Raw genomic sequence first — 16,320 nt, forward strand, 5'->3', positions numbered from 1 at the left:
TTCATTGTTCCACAACGGCGACCCTCACCTCCTACAGGGACTTCCCCCTTTGACACGGAGGTTGGGGAGGCTCCATTTATAGAGGGGGATAAAGGATAAAAAATGCAGAATGAAGTGGCCCAAAGAATGACCTAATCCACTATTTATGAACCTAACCAATAACTGGGAGGTGATTTTATTCAAAGGTTAGGTCTCAAATATTGTCACTGAATTATATCAGGAAACTGCTCTGTTGCAGTTAGCAACAAACACAAGCCAGAAACAGATCTGACAAGTACACACACACACGCAAACAGAATTTCCTCGACGTCTGGACAGCATTACGTGGTCTATAGAGGAACCCCTACCCCAACAGCCTCTATAATTATAGTCAGCATCATGGGAGAATAAGGGATGTTGAGAACACGTTTTGTTCTGCATTGTGGCAGTACAACATACACACAACTCCTTAAACGCAATAATAGACAGTTTGCTGTCTTCATCATTGAGAGGTCACTTCTTGTGGCGAATACAATACTGATTTACATGTGATGAGCAAAGATACTGTGTGGAAAAGTGGTAAGTAAAGAAGAGAGAAGCAAAGCAAGCTCAGGTCTCTACCTGTCTTGTGGAGTTTCTTTGATTTTGCCTGATGATGATGGACAACACAAGGGCACTGTGGGAACTGTAAACAACACACACCGCAAACGATGGTGAGCCGGGTATCATGTGATGGTGCCTGGAACTCTGCCTGTGAAACGGAGCAAACGGGGAAGTGTGGTGGAAAGGCAGAGGCCCAAATGATAAACAGAGTGGAGGGGTAATGTACATAAAGGCCTGCTGCATCGCTCTCAGGAAATGAATAATGAGCCAAGCAGCATGTAAACTGTGGTTGGAAAACAACAAAAGCTGCTGACTAACTGTAGTGGTGTGTGGTGAGGTGGGGACGCCCTGTCATTTAGGCTCTTGCTCTTCACAGGGAGGCCTCTCTCACCTAAACATGCCCCTTTTGTACAAATTAAAAAGAACTGTGGCTCTAAATGCAGCTTTAAATTCGATTTTAGTATTTTAAGCAGTGCAGCTGAATGATATGACAGTTAGCCCAGTCAGTCAAAGCATGCAGACAAAGCCTTAACGTACTGTAAAGAAGCACATTAGAGGCACTGACAATGAACAGTGGCTGCAGTTTAATAAGTGGGAAGACTGGTCGACAGTAGCCGATGTGACACATAGAGATCAGTTGTATATGTGTGGGGAGTCCTCATCATTTTAAGGAGATTTGTCAAGTCTGATAAAAGAGAACCTCATGACTTGTTGTGTGCTTGGAGTATGAAACAATGTACATGTTCACCAGGCATGACATTTAGCAGAATATCTTGGCCTTTCGCTTGAGAAAAGACATTTTAATCATTTATTTACAAAGAAATACGTACAGGTCTAAAAACAATCAGAATCAAATTTGTGAAAAAGAATTTGTTTTTAAAAATCTGTAACAAATAACTTATCAGATTGTTCCCCACTGACAGAGAGGTCTGATGGTGTTCACTCATCTTTTCTTTCTATATATATTTAATAATAATAATGCAATACTTCTATAAAGACACTCTGAGAAGACTTTCTCTGATCTCCATCTTGAGGTGTCACTTGTTTAGTCCCCATTCACAGCAGATCTGTGGTCCTCTTTACCACATCGCTTGTTAAGTCCACTGAAATACTTCTCTCTGAAGGCGTTGTGTCCTTGATAGGGGCTGAAGCGTGGGTCTGCTACATTAGCCAGGGTGTCCAGGTCCTGTAGAGAGACACATGTAGAGGTTATCAAACAGAAGTTACTTAAGGGTTAGGCCTTTAGGTGCTGCCCATTTTCCTAAAGTAGAAAAAAGGCCGCATTTCACAGCATTCACTCTATACAGTGGCAAAAAAATAGATAAACCATGTTCAATTTCCTGTTTTTTGCATTAATTGGTCATGAAATGGGATCTGGTCTTCAACAAAGTCAAACACAAGATTGCTAAGCTGATAAAACCTGAACAGTCATGGTCTTTCATGTTTTTTTTTTAAAGTAAGTGAAACAGTCTTAACGGTTGAACCACCTTTAGCAGCAATAACCTCACAAAAGCACTTCCTGTAGCTAGATAAGATCTGCACAACATCCAGCAGGAGCATTTTTCAGTTCAGCCATATTCTGATGTTCCTCTGGTGTGAACGACTCTCTTTAGGTTAATCAACAGCATCTCCGTTGGGTTGACTCTGGGCTACGACAGGGCCAGTCCAGAAGGCAGATTTTGTCATATTATTAAAATGTATTGCTTAGTAAAGTTATTTTAAGAATGAGCAAAGTAAAACTAACCCTGAATACCAGGCAGCTGCCAGTTATTCCTTTTTTCCCCGAAAGGAGCACGCGTTGAACATATGTTTTGAAATCTGATAACACTGTATTATAATAAGTCATTTTTATGGAAAAGTTGAAACAGATTTTACTTTTCCCAGTCAGAGAAACAACTCCCAAGAAATGTCAGAGTAATACGTTTTACATAGTTTTCCTACAGTTGTTACACAGGAAGGGGTCTGTGCCTGAGTATGTTAATATTGTACATGATGCCATACAGTTAAACAGTTTGTCTTGTAAGGTCGCTGCCGGACAATGGATGAATGAGGAAAGAAGAGAGAGAGAGGGATAAAAAAAATGAGACGAGTTGAGTTGAACGTGATGACTCCAATGCTGGGTCTGTAATTTATCAGCAGCACCTCTCGTTTGCCTGCTGATGCTGCCAAACATCCGGGAAATGGTTTCCATGACCACTCTGAGGTGGTTATGGAAACTCTGGCTAACAAGACCAACAACCTAACCATGACTCTAAATTAATAGGGACAAAGGGACCTGACTACAAACAACTGAAAACAGTGGAAGTAACCACTCAGACTTTGCCAACAACCACACAGGTGGGGGGCTACACAGTACATTTAGTGTTGAATCACGCAAATGAGTAAGTTATGGTTATGAAATACATTAAGACAAACCCCAAAGAGAGAGAAGGTGAAATGGTTATAGCAATTTGGCCTCTTATCGATCAAAACACAGACACCATGGGGACACTGCTTATGTATCATTCATGCACACACATTTAATAGTTTAGCTATGAAGAAAAGTGAACGAGGGCAGAGTGTGGACTGAGGCCTGTTTGGAAAGGAAAAACTCTCCAACCTGAGACAGATACTGGTCAGATAAGATCAAACAACCATGTGTTTATATGTGTCATGCAGGGCCCTTTATGGCAGCAATTTGGGGTTTTGAAGTGGAATGGATGACAGACCCAAAGATGGATTGTTTTCCATACGATGTGTGATTAAACCACTTAAGGTTCCAGTATAAAAGAAATGAGGCAACCATAGCCAGATGGTGAGGACTTACCCCAGACAGACAGAGAGACACCATCACTTCTATTAGGATGACATGTAAAATATAAGCACGTACTACGTCCATGTACATGACGCATACTTATGTGGTTACATATACAAACAAGTCTATGAAATACACATTAAAAATATGAGGCGCTCACACACATGCTCTCATTTTACATAAACTAAGCTGTATCTGCTGTTGCTGTTCATGCTCACACATACAAAAACATTTTTTTTTTTTTAAATGGCAGCACACACAAGTTGGCACAGTGGACATGTGTTTTCATTTATAACTATGACAAGACAAAACAAGACATTTAGAAGGCTGTGCTTCCAATCAGAGGATGAACAGAGTCCGATTATATGCTCGACTTTACAGCCACACATTCAGTACATGAGGGGGAAAACTGTATCTTTAAAACTCTGTAAGGTGTATCAATGATGACTACAATTATGTGGTCAACTGTACAACTCTTCTTCCCTCTTTAGTTCGATATTCTGGATCTTTTTCTGGTTTTGGTTCTTTCCTTCTCTCTGAATTGAGAGCAACTGTATCAAGGCAAAATCATTTCCCTCTGGGATTAATAAAGTTTTTCATTAATCATCATTAATTATTAGTTGCTGTTTACTTTTCTGACATATCCAATGATGTATTAAAATCATATGAACATACCTCTGGATTCTTGATCTTCTCCATGGTGATGAGGCGTCGTGACGTGTGGCTGGAGAGTGTCTGCTCACAGTTACTGATGAGCTGAAGACATGGATGAAGAGGAACCATCTCGTCACAGTACCTGGAAAGAGGACACACACAACAACACACACACACACACACACACACACACACACACACACACACACACACACACACACACACACACACACACACACACACACACACACACACACACACACACACACTCTATAAATGGCAGAAAGCGCCAGCAAACAACTCATCTGAACATAACAAACTGGCAGTGCACACCTGAAGAACTGGATAACAGGATTTCATAATTGGCCCTGGTCACAGTCTGTATTTGGTCTGAAGGCCATAAAAAGGCTGCTGGGACAGACGCAGACTGATCCTGTCACCATTGCCAACTAACTGGTGCCAACTCCGTGAATTTCCTTTGCTTCATTTTGTTTCTCTTTCACCAATCAAGCCAGCGGACCTTTGACCAGTACAGTACAACACTGGTTGTTAAATCCAAGGTATCGCCTTTACTGCAAAGGCGAAGCTGGAAAAACTGACGCCGACCCGACAGGTCGACTGCTGGCTCTGTCATCGCCAGCCAGGCCAGGTTAGGGCCTATTACCGGCAGATGATGTATGTGTTTGCATATTTGTGACAGTAGCACTTTCTCCTTCTAACCACCATCACAGTAGCAACAGTCCCGACTCAAAGCCAGATTTGCACGTCACTGTTTGTCTGCCCTGTTGCCATAGCCACATGTGGACCTCTGCGGTGTTGGGATGTTTGGTCGTCACGGAGACTAGCTTTGATGCAGCCAGGCGATAGTTCTGTCCTGCCAATCAAAAGTTGTTACTGGTGAGCTCTACTTGTTGAGGTGTTAACATCTATGCAGAGCCAGTGAACGTGTTTCAGACCTTCTTTTTTCCAGGAGAATCCAAAACTTTAGGAAGGTTGTCTTTGACCTAAATGCTACTGGCCAAGAGCTCCAGTGTGTCACAAAGTTTAAACCTTTTTTTCTTTCGTTTTCATGCTAAGGCACAAAGGTGCTGGTGCATTTTGACATTTTAATCCAGACACACATAAACACACCTTCATGATTATAAGATATTATTATATTTAAACTTTTTACACAAAAAAATAAATTATTTTGTTGTTTCTAATGGCATTTTATCTATTTAAACCATATATACTGTATATATATATATTCAATCGTTATTTTGACATGTGAACACCAAAGCAGTGGCATCCAGTACAACGACCAGTGCTACTAAATGATTGACAAATATGTCTCAGAGTGTATACTTAAGTTAAAAATTATGACCTGAAAATGAAAACGTGGTTCATTTCTACTCGATCACTGACACAAGTATCGCCATACTTCTGACAATAGTCACTTTATGTGTTCGCTTCACTTGTTTAGGTTATAATTAGGTTATTTTATGGCTCTGATGACTGATATCCCATCATCTGTCTTGATACTTTTTCTTTCTTCATTTATTTTTTATAGGGAGAAAGGGAAGAGAGTTTAAGGGGGCTGACCTTGTCTAGACATCGTCTATTGCTGACAGGACTTTGTGTCACCTGTCATCACACACACACGCACACACACACACACACACAAGGCCTCTCCATTCTCACAGACACACAATCCCCACTGTTTCTATCATAGTCACTGCTGCAGATACACATATATGTGGGGGTGACAGAAATCTGATATCTCCCCTGTAGAGCCCCAGATTAGGCCCGGGAGACAGGCAACGTCTGGCCTTACACACACACACACACGCACACTTTAAGAAGCATGTGAATGTGAGAGTGCACAGAAAAATGCACACGGCCTCCAGACCCCAGAGAGATAGTTCACATATCTGACTTGGCTGGACTCAGACGTTTATTTTGGCACAGTGCTCTGACAGGCACAGAGTCAAGCCAGCGGTAGATGAGTAGCAAAGACAAATGTGTGAACACGATGACATACATGAATCCATGTGCTCATACGAAAGACCCCACACATCCATGCATATGTGCAGATACATTCACATTAACAGACAAATGCAAAGAGATGTAAATTCAAACATTTGTGTTCTGTGCTCTCAAAACTTAAATACAAAAAACTAGAGTGTGCATAATTATCTCATCTCCTTCGTGGCCACATAATCAGTGACCAGAAGAAGTTTCAACCCCCTGAGGCTTTTCTCCCCCAAACGTCCGTTGCTGCCGGCGTCTGTTGTGGTTCATACCTTTACAGTCAAACACCTGCACTTCCAGTCAGCACCTCACTTTCTATTAATGCACGGAACATTTGACAATGGCCGACTTTGTTTCAGAAAATATGCCTTAAATGTGGCCAACATATAAAGGAGCTCGGCACTGTCAGTTGTGGTTTACTGAGGCCCAGCTGTATGGGCAGGAAAACCTCAACACACCTGTATACTGTTGTATATAAACACGGTCAGTCACACAGGTGGCTACACACACAGGATGAAGTGTTACGGGAGCAGGAATGAAACGGTACTTGGCAGAAAAGTGGAGACTAAAAGATGTGACAGGAAGTTCTTTGCGTGTCTGTCAAGAGCTGCTGACACAGCAATGGCTTTTTCAAGCATTTAGCACTTTGTGAAACTAAAGCTGATGTGATAATAAATAATCATACTTTAAATTAATTAATCAGACCAAAAACAGATATGAAAATATAGAGGGTTCTGCACAAGGCAGTTCTGTTTTTGGTATAAGACTGCCCCCTATGGGTAAAAGTATTATTTGCCGAATTGCTTCACTTCTACATCCAACAATGAGAACAAAATACATTTTAAATGCCTTATGACAGGTCACTGATCACTTCATTAGCATTCAGGTCATAGTGGGTGGTGTAGTCTATTGGTGTACATTAATGCAAGAGGTGTTTCTAATGGTCATTTGTGTAAATAGTTTAACATAAAGCATAAAGTACAATTATCACCTTTTTGAAAGTTTAAATAAAAACAGAGCAATTCTATCATTTTAGTACAATTCACAACAAACTCACTTTCTGTCATTGTCACTGTGCATCATTGAAATGACAGTAGTAAACCTCTGCTTTAATGTGCAAATGTTACTTTGAAAGGTTAAAGAGGTCAAACTGAACTCAGTTAAACTACAGAAGAAGCTGTAGCAGCCTCCTCTTTCTCATCATTAGCTAACATCATGGTCATACTTACTCTGGCCGATAGACAGGCAGCCAGTAGACGAGCCTCCCACCCATGACCAGGTGGTGGGCAGAGAAGTTTAACAAGTCTGTGAAGATGTCACTCAGGTGGTACGCCTGTGACACAGGAACATGAGATTCTACATAGCTGGGCAGAAAAGTAAAGAATTAGAAAAATGAAAAATGTTTTACAACTAAAATAATTTTCTCAGGTGCTGCATTTGTCTAACTGGACAAAGGTGTTGAGGTTTTCCTTGTTTTAATACAAATCAATACTCTGAATGGCTCTCAAGTACAAGCTAGGCTTACTGTTGACATGCCTTTGAACATTTGTAATAAGCCAATTCAGCTCAGAGACACAGGCTTAAATACTAACAGCACAATACCTGTGTAACAATAACACGTGAACTTACATGCCCTCTGTGGGTTTAGTAATTTCTTTGTTGGATCCTGTTCGCCTTGTGGACTCACGGATACCATATGGGGCTGACAACAAAAAGACCACATTGGAATTACAAAATGACATGAAGAACAAAAGATAAAGTTTATGCAGTTGTGGAAGGAACCTAAAGACAGTACAGATGTAACTGCGGCGTTAGAATTTAGAATTTGAGTGTCACCCAAGAAACTTGGGAAATAAAAATGTAACAAAGTTGACAATATCTGCACATACGATCTGTAATGATGGCATCAAACAGGGCAGCCTCCCTCCACACAGGTTTAGATGCATCAGACACCATCACATCTAAATACATCTTCTCTGTTCCATATTGCCGGAGATTGGCTCGGATATTCTCATCAGGTCCTCGCCACTTCTGGCTTTTACGGCTCGAACGGCCTTAATAAAAAAAGAAAAGAAAGAAAAGGCCCTTTTTAGGAAATTTAAAAAATAAATGTAAAGGAGACTCTAGTCAATGTAAGTTCTGGGTCGATAAAACCTACCTTTACCATGAATAGTGTTGTAATCGATATCTGTCCCACAGACATAAGCTCCAAAATGAGAACACGCCACCAACAGGCTCCCTAAGACAGATAAAGAGGCAAAGAGCTGGGATAATTTACTAAAGCACATTTCTTTTTCAGTTTGTCTATGGGCATGTATGTGTATGAGGGTCAGTGACACATGTACAGTAACTCACCTGTACCAACAAAAGGGTCAAAAACCAGGTCATTCTCCTTGACCCTAGCGTGGTTGGCCATGATGAATGAGAGACCAGCATCCATACTGGTGTTTCCTATGAAGTGTCTGTTCTTCACGCTGTGGGACTGAATCAGTTCACGCTGCCCGTCCGCAATCTGGTGCAGAAGTGTTTAAAAATGTAAAAGAAGCTTAAAAGATATTTTTGATCATATGGACACACAAAGAGATCATGATGAGTTATCTGAGGAGATTGTAGAGGAGCTGTGCTGAACACTGGAATTCACTGGAACCTAATTTAACAGTGCTCTTTAATTTAAAATGAACATAGCAGCTCTTCTTTATAGACAGGCAATCTACAACCCAGTTAACACCCACAGGAAGTTATTATTTAACACTCAACACAGGATTTGGGTGGAGCATCCTTTTAATTGCAGGGAACAGTCTCTTACACTTATTGTCCTTCACTAATTTATACTGTAGAGTACATAAGCAAACATTTAAGTGTGTAAATAGTCTGTAGCTTACCCATCTACCAAAGTAGATGTAGTCTGGATGCTCTGGGATGTTGTTTGGGTCTGTGCCATAATCCTCCAATAAACAGAAGATGTGCTGAGGGTTCTTTAGGTTGACTGTGCCCTCAAATTGAAGATACTCCATAGCCTGGAATAAGAAAAAAGAAAAAATGTAATATTCTTGACATAAACACAAGAGTTCAAACATGAAAATACAGTCCAGCCTGTGGGTCTGACATTTTTTGTTTTGGTATTTAGCCTCTGCTTCAGCACAAGCAATTAGAAATAAAATGCATCAGCTTTAATGTGAGCACATTTAGATAAAGTACTGTTAACGCTCTGTATACAAAGTACACAGAAGTAATTATGCAGATGTGTGTCAACACATGAACAGTGTTCATTTTGTCAATAAATCAATATTATTATGATTTTTTATAGTAATACAATAAATAAAAATACATATATACATATAAATAAAAGATAAGCTTTGAAAATTAGAACTATGATGAAATGTTTGACATTTTTCATCAAAAAGATTTAAACTAATGTTCGGTCTTTATGTCAGGTTTATGAATTAAATGAATCCACAGGAAATCGGGTATCAGTCATTAGTACATTAGTGCCAAAATTAGTACAACTAAAAATGTAGCACAATGATTTTGTTTCATAATGTCCATTTGTTGGGCAAAAATGTGTTAAAATGGTTTAAGCTCTCACACAGTTCTTCCTAAACTGATGAAAACCTGCTCACTTCCACACAAACATAAATCTTAAAAACTTACATCAATCCTTTTGATTCTCTCTGCAAACTGAAGAGTCTTGTTGAAAGTGTAGACATTGATTCTGTAGGTGGAGTCTTTGTGCATGAATGGACTCTGAGGGGATTGTGCGTGGAGGAAGAGCAACCATTAAAAATATTAGATCACACAGTATACAGTATAATATATAGGTTAATATAGGAGTTTTCTTAAATTGCAGGTGATTCTATATAATCACCAACCATGTTCTCTGACGGGTAGTTCAAGAGGGATGTTCTGAGTTCACTGTGTGTTCGTCCATGGCCCCATAACTCAAAAGCAGACCTAGAGGAATAATACACTTTGTGACTCTTTGGTCACCAAAACTGCCAAGATAACATGAGAAATTATCATGTGTGGTAGTATGCATCTTAAATAACATTTTTATTTTATTCCATCACCACAGACTTTTGGGCAAAGGCACAAGTAAATTCACTTACTTTGCACAAACAGATCGAGCCATGATGCTACGCACATCCTCCTCAACCAAACCATTCAGACACCAGAAAGGAGACTATAGAGAAGAGTGGAAAGAAAATGAGCACACCACAGAAAACCTCTGCTGAGGCACTCAGTATCATTCTGTAGCACAGTTATTAGAGAGAGCAGGGGGAAGAATGGGACAGAAATTAAAACACAATATCATGAAATACATTAGATCTACAAACCTTTTCTTTGAAGTTTTTACAAGAGTGGAATGGTTTTCCTCTGAGAGCCAGAAGAGCCTTGATTTCCTGAAAGCAAGCGCACATGAACCACTGACATATCCAGAATATCCAGATTTATTGATTTATTGTGTGACTGGTTGATCGAAGATTGTAGGAACCATACAGCTGCCTGTGAAAAGTGACCTGATCTTACGTGTGTTCATCCTTTAATTGTTACGTTTTTAAATGTAGAGAACATTAACAAGCAAGTAAAGAAACACATTGAACGTGATTCTGCTTCTTTACAAGAGCACATTGACTTAGCAACTAGCTAACCCGACGAGAATCTTATGTGACTTTCTTCTACCAAAATAAGCTTTTTTCACCAAATAATTAAACTTAATCAATGACTTTAAGAGTTAGGTAAAGTTTCATAGATGTATGAAGATTACCGGTAACCGAAAGTCCAGATTATCTTGGGCAAGATGTAAAAGATACTGGAGGCATGATCGACCACTGGAAGTCGCCATTATTGGTGCGGATTCAAAATACGTCCGACTTGAAACCGGGGTCAGAAACAAAATGCGAGTACTTCGTGAGCGAACTTACCATAAACAGTAGAAGAATGTGTTTTCTATCTGCGCCTTATAACGCATTACCTAACATTTAATTAAGTGTGTTTGTGTTTATTAGTGTATGTTTTAACTACACAGTCAAAGAAAAAAACATTTTAAGAATAGTGGCAATCATTGACATTTAACTACATGTGGCTGTGTTACAGATACTGACTTTCATGATGTGTGTAATTAATCAAAGAGGCTTTTGCATCAGTGTCATGTGTAGATCCCTTGTGTGGGAGGATGAACAGTTTTCTCCTCTCCATGTAATCTGCTTTACCTCACGGACACCTCGTCTTCTCCGCCCTCGCTGACCAGTGATTGGCTGCTCTGATCTTCTCTAACAGCTCATTGGCTGAGACAGATGTCCATCACAGAGGTTTCATCTGCGCTCCCGTCGACGCTGCTGCACCATTGTCGAGGTGGGTATGCACAGGGCAACCTGTTTTTACTGTCCGGCTACAATGACACATCAGGACAAGTAAACAAGACATCTAGTCAAGCTGTTGCATGTAAGTTGAATAATGTTTAATAACTGTTTACCGCAAATCTTAGTGGTTGAACAAGCATACGTACTTGTATAGCTGGAGTATCAATTCCCCTAGTTATGAATAATTTCAGATGGATTTGTGTAGTCATTATGTAAATAATAAAGCAATAGAAGAGGACTCTTAGTCAGTGATTATAACTTTGTATTATATATGTAAGTATCCGTGTTTAATCTTTTCCTCCACAGACAGCAATTTTGACAAACAGCCAGGGCACCGCCATCATGGAAACTGAAGACCAGAGACCACCTCCTTCGCAGTTCAGTGAGGACACTGCAGTGTGCATTGTTTCTGTAAAAGGCATGAAGGAGAACTGGCAGAAGTGGTCCAGCACACACCGCGAATACCAGAAGCACAACCCCTTCAGTCAAGACGCCAGAGTCAGTGTGGAGGTCCCCCAGAGAGGGCAGGATGAGTATGGGAGGCCCCTGAAGGGCTCCATGACAGAGCAGCGGGGCAAGGATGCTCACACACACATCAGCAGAGAGGTTCAGGAGCTGTGTGAGGTGATGGTAAACATCGGAGAACTCAGAGAGAAAGATGGAGGAAAAGTGATCGCTGTCGAATTTGGGAAACTCTTTGAGCATTACGTGACTGTCTCTAACAAACTGGTGGGGATCCTTCTGCGAGCGAGGAAGCAGAAGCTGGTTGACTTTGAGGGGGAGATGCTGTGGCAGGGGAAGGATGACCATGTAGTTATCAACCTGTTACAGTGACCAGTATGCACGTGATGGCACTTTTATTTAGGTAAATAAAAGTTTATAAAACCACTATATAGAGTTTAAATAAATCTATGAGGTAGACAAAGTCTTAAGACACAGACTTACAAATGGATTAATTAGCAGCATTTGCCAGTAAAAAGAGCTCTGGACCTGTTCATGATGTTTGTGTGATTTTGTCAGTGGCCTTCCAAAAAGCAGGCTAATCACCAGAGATCATAAACCACTCACAGTCATGACAGGATATAAAACTACACTAAAACTTAAACATAAATGAAGAGAAATATTGGTCATACTGTAAGTTAAAAACTAATAACAGAAATTTGAAACATATGCTGTTTGTATGTATAAAGTGTGTGCAAATCTCATACTGCAGATTTGCTGATTGGTTAACTAGAATATTTTCATACATTTGCATTAATCTATTTAAATAATTCTAATTTAAACTACATCCAGTCTTAATTAGTTGGAAAGTGGAGGCGTAAGCAGAGGAAATTAAGTCGAAGTGATTTATAAGACTAAACCAAAGACAAACATGAGGCTGCAACAGACAATACAGTGCTTTGGGATGAATTTGATCTGACATGGTGCGGTTGTTTCACAGCATGTATTTATTAATAGTGTGCTTCATAATTTAGCTAACCTTGTTACAGTTTACATTTGGTATATCGGAACCACACAGAGACTGATGTGCAGTAACACCAAAGTACACTGATTAGACACCAGAAAGAGAAGGCATACTGAGAAGCAGCATTATATTATTTATTTTAAATTAACATTCCTGAAAGTGCATACACATTACATTACAGTACAGTACATACGGTATCATTTCCTCTATTCCATTCCATTCATATAGTATAGTATATTAAATTATAGGAGTAGGATTCAATTTGTGCACCATCTAGTTAGTTCATATTATATATTATACATTATTTTAACATAGTCTTAAAACATTAAATGCTTTAGTGCTTGCTGAGATCATAAAGGCCCTTTACTATCAGTGTCACATGAGTAAAGGAAACTTGTAAATAGTTAATGACCCATGTCAGCTACACTGCACAACACCCATCAGTAAAGTGCATTTCTACTCAAACTATCGAAGGCACTCACTGTATATGCAGCTGTCAACTGTTGCCAATATATGTGTTATGTCAACTTACTTTTCCAAACAGCTTCATCATGTCAGTGATTCCTCCAGTAAACTCAGGTAAAAAATAAAAATCCCACTGGTTGAATTCCAGTCATCTATTGTTACACTCAGAGAGAGAGAATGTGTGTTTAGCACAGCATTTTCTTTGGCAATTAAAAGATCTAAATCACACTGAACACCATTCGGTCAATGAATTAAATATATTTCATGGTAGATTAATGGAGATTTGATTTGCCTTTTTAAAACACAAGAACTGACTTCATTCTGGACTTCCAGTCTGAAATGGTTTAATTCTAAAACAAACAAACAAATCAAAGAGGTATACAATATATGTTACCAGTGTAACATGGTAGTTTGTTCTGTTTGGCTATGTCAACCAGCCGGTCACCAGGAAATATACTGAAACAGACCTGTACTTTGTGTGAGTGCATATACCATCCAACACGACATGGCTGCAAAAAGGTAGATTTTTGATTATTTCGTCACGGCAGGTGATGCATGAACTGGATCCAAGTGATTAGTTGGTCTCTCCTTTAGAGTTGAGATGCTCAATCAGCTGGTCAGCCTGCAAATTATTAACAAATATGGACATAAGTGAAAATAAACTGGCCAGAACACTACTGCTAAACCTTAACACTCCACCTGGATATACTGCTGTGTCTTGGTACTCCAAGGATTGTGCTACTAAAACAATTACTCAACTAAATTAATGTGTTGACTGTGTAGAGCTACAGAACATGTCCTCCAGTCAAATACTTCATAATACCAGCAGCACAGCTATGTAAAGCCAGTCCTGGGGTAAAACAGGGGAAGCCAGTGGTAGAAAAAAAGGACAACGGAGCATTTGTGTTAGCCTGATACAAAACTGACAATAAAATAGGAGATTTACCGAGATAAACCAATAGGAGTTGAGTCTGTAGATGAAGCGGGACATGAAGCCCATTTGACTAGCAGGTGCCAAAACATGAAGATGCAGGTGTGTGACAGAACAGAAAGGAGGCCAATGGAAACCAAACCTGCAGACAAGGGAAAGGGTTTTAGTGTACACAGACTTACTGGTTAAACATATGACAAGATTTAAAGTCTCCACAGCAAGAGTGTTTACTCAGATTAAGTGCCATTTGCTCAGTTCTTTTATCAACAAAGTAAGAGATACCAAATGTTAGCAAGGTGAGAAACAATAGAAAAACAGTATAGAAGATCTATCTCACACAGTTTCCAGGTTAAGTACTATTGTTTACCTAGTAGTCTTCATAGTTTACATTATGTTAAAGTAAATACTGTCATGATGACTGATCATTATTAATGATTAGCAGGGCAATGGATTGGCTTCTTCTTTACATTAAACTTACATAATGCTGATAACTAGTTTGTATATTGTATTACTCTCAAAATAATGTGCCAATCCCCATTTTTAAATAAAACATATTAAGTTAAGCTAGGCCTGAGGTTAATTTTCCCAACTGACAAACGTTTTTCAACTGAAAATATTTCAGGTTGCTCCTTTTGTAGCAGCCTTGCTATAACATAGACACTGCTGATTCTAACTAGTATTTTGAATTATAAAAAATGTGCCACTAAAGGTAGCCCACCTGACATCACTTAGATCTGTTACGTTGTTTCTCTGGAGGATCTCTTTTCCTGTCTCGACCAACCTCTTCACTGTGTATGACAACAAAACATATGATCCTTTTTAAACAATCTGAAATCAATGAACAGCTTCTCTAAAAACGCAGAGTACTGCTTTTTAAATATATAAATACATTTGCTAAAAGCTCCATGTCAAAGGATTGTTTACCAATGCCTTGACAGCAAAATTGTCTGAGTGAAGACAAGTGGAAAATACAAATATGCAGTACTTTCCACGAGCACCAGTGATAAAGAATAAACCTCACCCAAAGGCACATGTTCTTTCTTGAGTGATTTACAGTTCCCAACATGTTTTGTTGGTACAACCAGGTAATGGTGGGCAGCTCCAGGTTTAATGTCCCTGAAACATGAGATCTCCTCATCCTGCAACAAAGAGAAATGAAATGTTCAGGTGTAAGACTGTATACATGTATACATGTAACTTCACGTTTAGTTTCCTACAGCTCTGTAAAATCTCTAATACAGACACAGGTGTTTCAGGGGACACACCCGGTATTTAATGGGAAAGACGTTTGGCAAATCTGAGTAATAAAACAAAAACAAGCTAGCATATGCATGCACAGCGTAAACACAACTTTGCAATGCAACAGTGTACCGGAATATCATAAAACGTAATAAAGTGATGTGGTTAATTAACCCACACTTTAATTACAGCCCAAATGATGATTAAACATTATGTTGAACTTCACAAAAGTCAATATTTATTACAGAATTATACAAAAGCAACAGGCTAACGCTAGCTAGCTATAGGCACTTGACTAATGTTATTCAATTACTCCAATATTCTCACACTGTGAAGAAGCTCCGTGCCCATTTCATTGTTTACGATCTTGCAGAAAATACATTTCTTGTCATATCCTTCGGCTGATACGCTGCTAGCTTTGGAAACATCAACCTGAGCAGCTTGTGTAGCTTCTACTGCCATTGTGGTACAATGAAGTGTCTAAAGTGAGACCAGTCCAGTCGATCCCAGAAGACCTCGAGCTTACAAGGCGAAACTGAACGATTGTCGATCTAGTTCAGAGTAAGGGAATAAATCATCCAGCAGAGAGCGACATGATTCACTGATTTACCTACTCAAATATTCTACAACTCTGCTAACTTTTCTGCCTCCCTCTTGCTGTATAATGGTTCTTACCTGAATCAGCTTCATAAAAACATTTGTTGCTTTTATTGTTTTATTATCACAGTTTCTCTGAACTTGGACTTAGAGAAAAAAAGAAAAAGTTCATTATTATTTGTTGCCCAGATAAAAGAGAGAGAGAAATTAATCTCATTTCCTA

General features: G+C 39.4%; 3 protein-coding genes across 3 annotated transcripts; 1 reads left to right on the forward strand and 2 right to left on the reverse strand.

Annotated features, from left to right (window-relative positions):
• Positions 1 to 1,341: 1,341 nt before the first annotated feature.
• trmt11 (tRNA methyltransferase 11 homolog) lies at positions 1,342 to 11,200 on the reverse strand. Its single transcript, XM_026369873.1, has 14 exons — positions 11,143 to 11,200; positions 10,806 to 10,911; positions 10,375 to 10,440; positions 10,147 to 10,220; positions 9,910 to 9,991; positions 9,692 to 9,784; positions 8,923 to 9,057; positions 8,396 to 8,552; positions 8,199 to 8,279; positions 7,930 to 8,094; positions 7,670 to 7,742; positions 7,270 to 7,404; positions 4,052 to 4,172; positions 1,342 to 1,768 (listed from the first exon to the last, which is right to left on the reverse strand). Exons 2-14 carry the CDS (start codon positions 10,881 to 10,883, stop codon positions 1,628 to 1,630), a joined length of 1,401 nt encoding a protein of 466 aa, XP_026225658.1. The 5' UTR covers positions 10,884 to 10,911; positions 11,143 to 11,200; the 3' UTR covers positions 1,342 to 1,627.
• A 191-nt stretch (positions 11,201 to 11,391) lies between these two features.
• Positions 11,392 to 12,355, forward strand: LOC113170504 (actin-binding Rho-activating protein). Its single transcript, XM_026372613.1, has 2 exons — positions 11,392 to 11,482; positions 11,707 to 12,355. The coding sequence occupies exon 2, from the start codon at positions 11,743 to 11,745 to the stop codon at positions 12,232 to 12,234; it is 492 nt and encodes a 163-aa protein (XP_026228398.1). The 5' UTR covers positions 11,392 to 11,482; positions 11,707 to 11,742; the 3' UTR covers positions 12,235 to 12,355.
• A 311-nt stretch (positions 12,356 to 12,666) lies between these two features.
• On the reverse strand, positions 12,667 to 15,971 carry hint3 (histidine triad nucleotide binding protein 3). Its single transcript, XM_026370290.1, has 5 exons — positions 15,828 to 15,971; positions 15,283 to 15,400; positions 14,980 to 15,049; positions 14,277 to 14,403; positions 12,667 to 13,952 (listed from the first exon to the last, which is right to left on the reverse strand). The coding sequence occupies exons 1-5, from the start codon at positions 15,960 to 15,962 to the stop codon at positions 13,905 to 13,907; spliced, it is 498 nt and encodes a 165-aa protein (XP_026226075.1). The 5' UTR covers positions 15,963 to 15,971; the 3' UTR covers positions 12,667 to 13,904.
• Between the last annotated feature and the right edge of the window lie 349 nt (positions 15,972 to 16,320).

The sequence above is a fragment of the Anabas testudineus genome, chromosome 16, assembly GCF_900324465.2.
Source record: "Anabas testudineus chromosome 16, fAnaTes1.2, whole genome shotgun sequence".
Taxonomy (NCBI): Eukaryota; Metazoa; Chordata; class Actinopteri; order Anabantiformes; family Anabantidae; genus Anabas; species Anabas testudineus.

What these genes read in the sequence shown, in the direction of transcription:
- trmt11 (XM_026369873.1), bottom strand. Translation starts at nt 10,883, where the DNA reads ATGGCGACTTCCAGTGGTCGATCATGCCTCCAGTATCTTTTACATCTT. An exon ending in GTAAAAACTTCAAAGAAAAG is followed by an intron (nt 10,221 to 10,374) that starts GTTTGTAGATCT and finishes TCTTCTCTATAG; the next exon opens with TCTCCTTTCTGGTGTCTGAA. An exon ending in CTGCCTGTCTATCGGCCAGA is followed by an intron (nt 4,173 to 7,269) that starts GTAAGTATGACC and finishes TCCTCTTTCCAG; the next exon opens with GTACTGTGACGAGATGGTTC.
- LOC113170504 (XM_026372613.1), top strand. Translation starts at nt 11,743, where the DNA reads ATGGAAACTGAAGACCAGAGACCACCTCCTTCGCAGTTCAGTGAGGAC.
- hint3 (XM_026370290.1), bottom strand. Translation starts at nt 15,962, where the DNA reads ATGGCAGTAGAAGCTACACAAGCTGCTCAGGTTGATGTTTCCAAAGCT. An exon ending in GAAAGAACATGTGCCTTTGG is followed by an intron (nt 15,050 to 15,282) that starts GTGAGGTTTATT and finishes TGTCATACACAG; the next exon opens with TGAAGAGGTTGGTCGAGACA. An exon ending in ACTCCTATTGGTTTATCTCG is followed by an intron (nt 13,953 to 14,276) that starts GTAAATCTCCTA and finishes AATAATTTGCAG; the next exon opens with GCTGACCAGCTGATTGAGCA.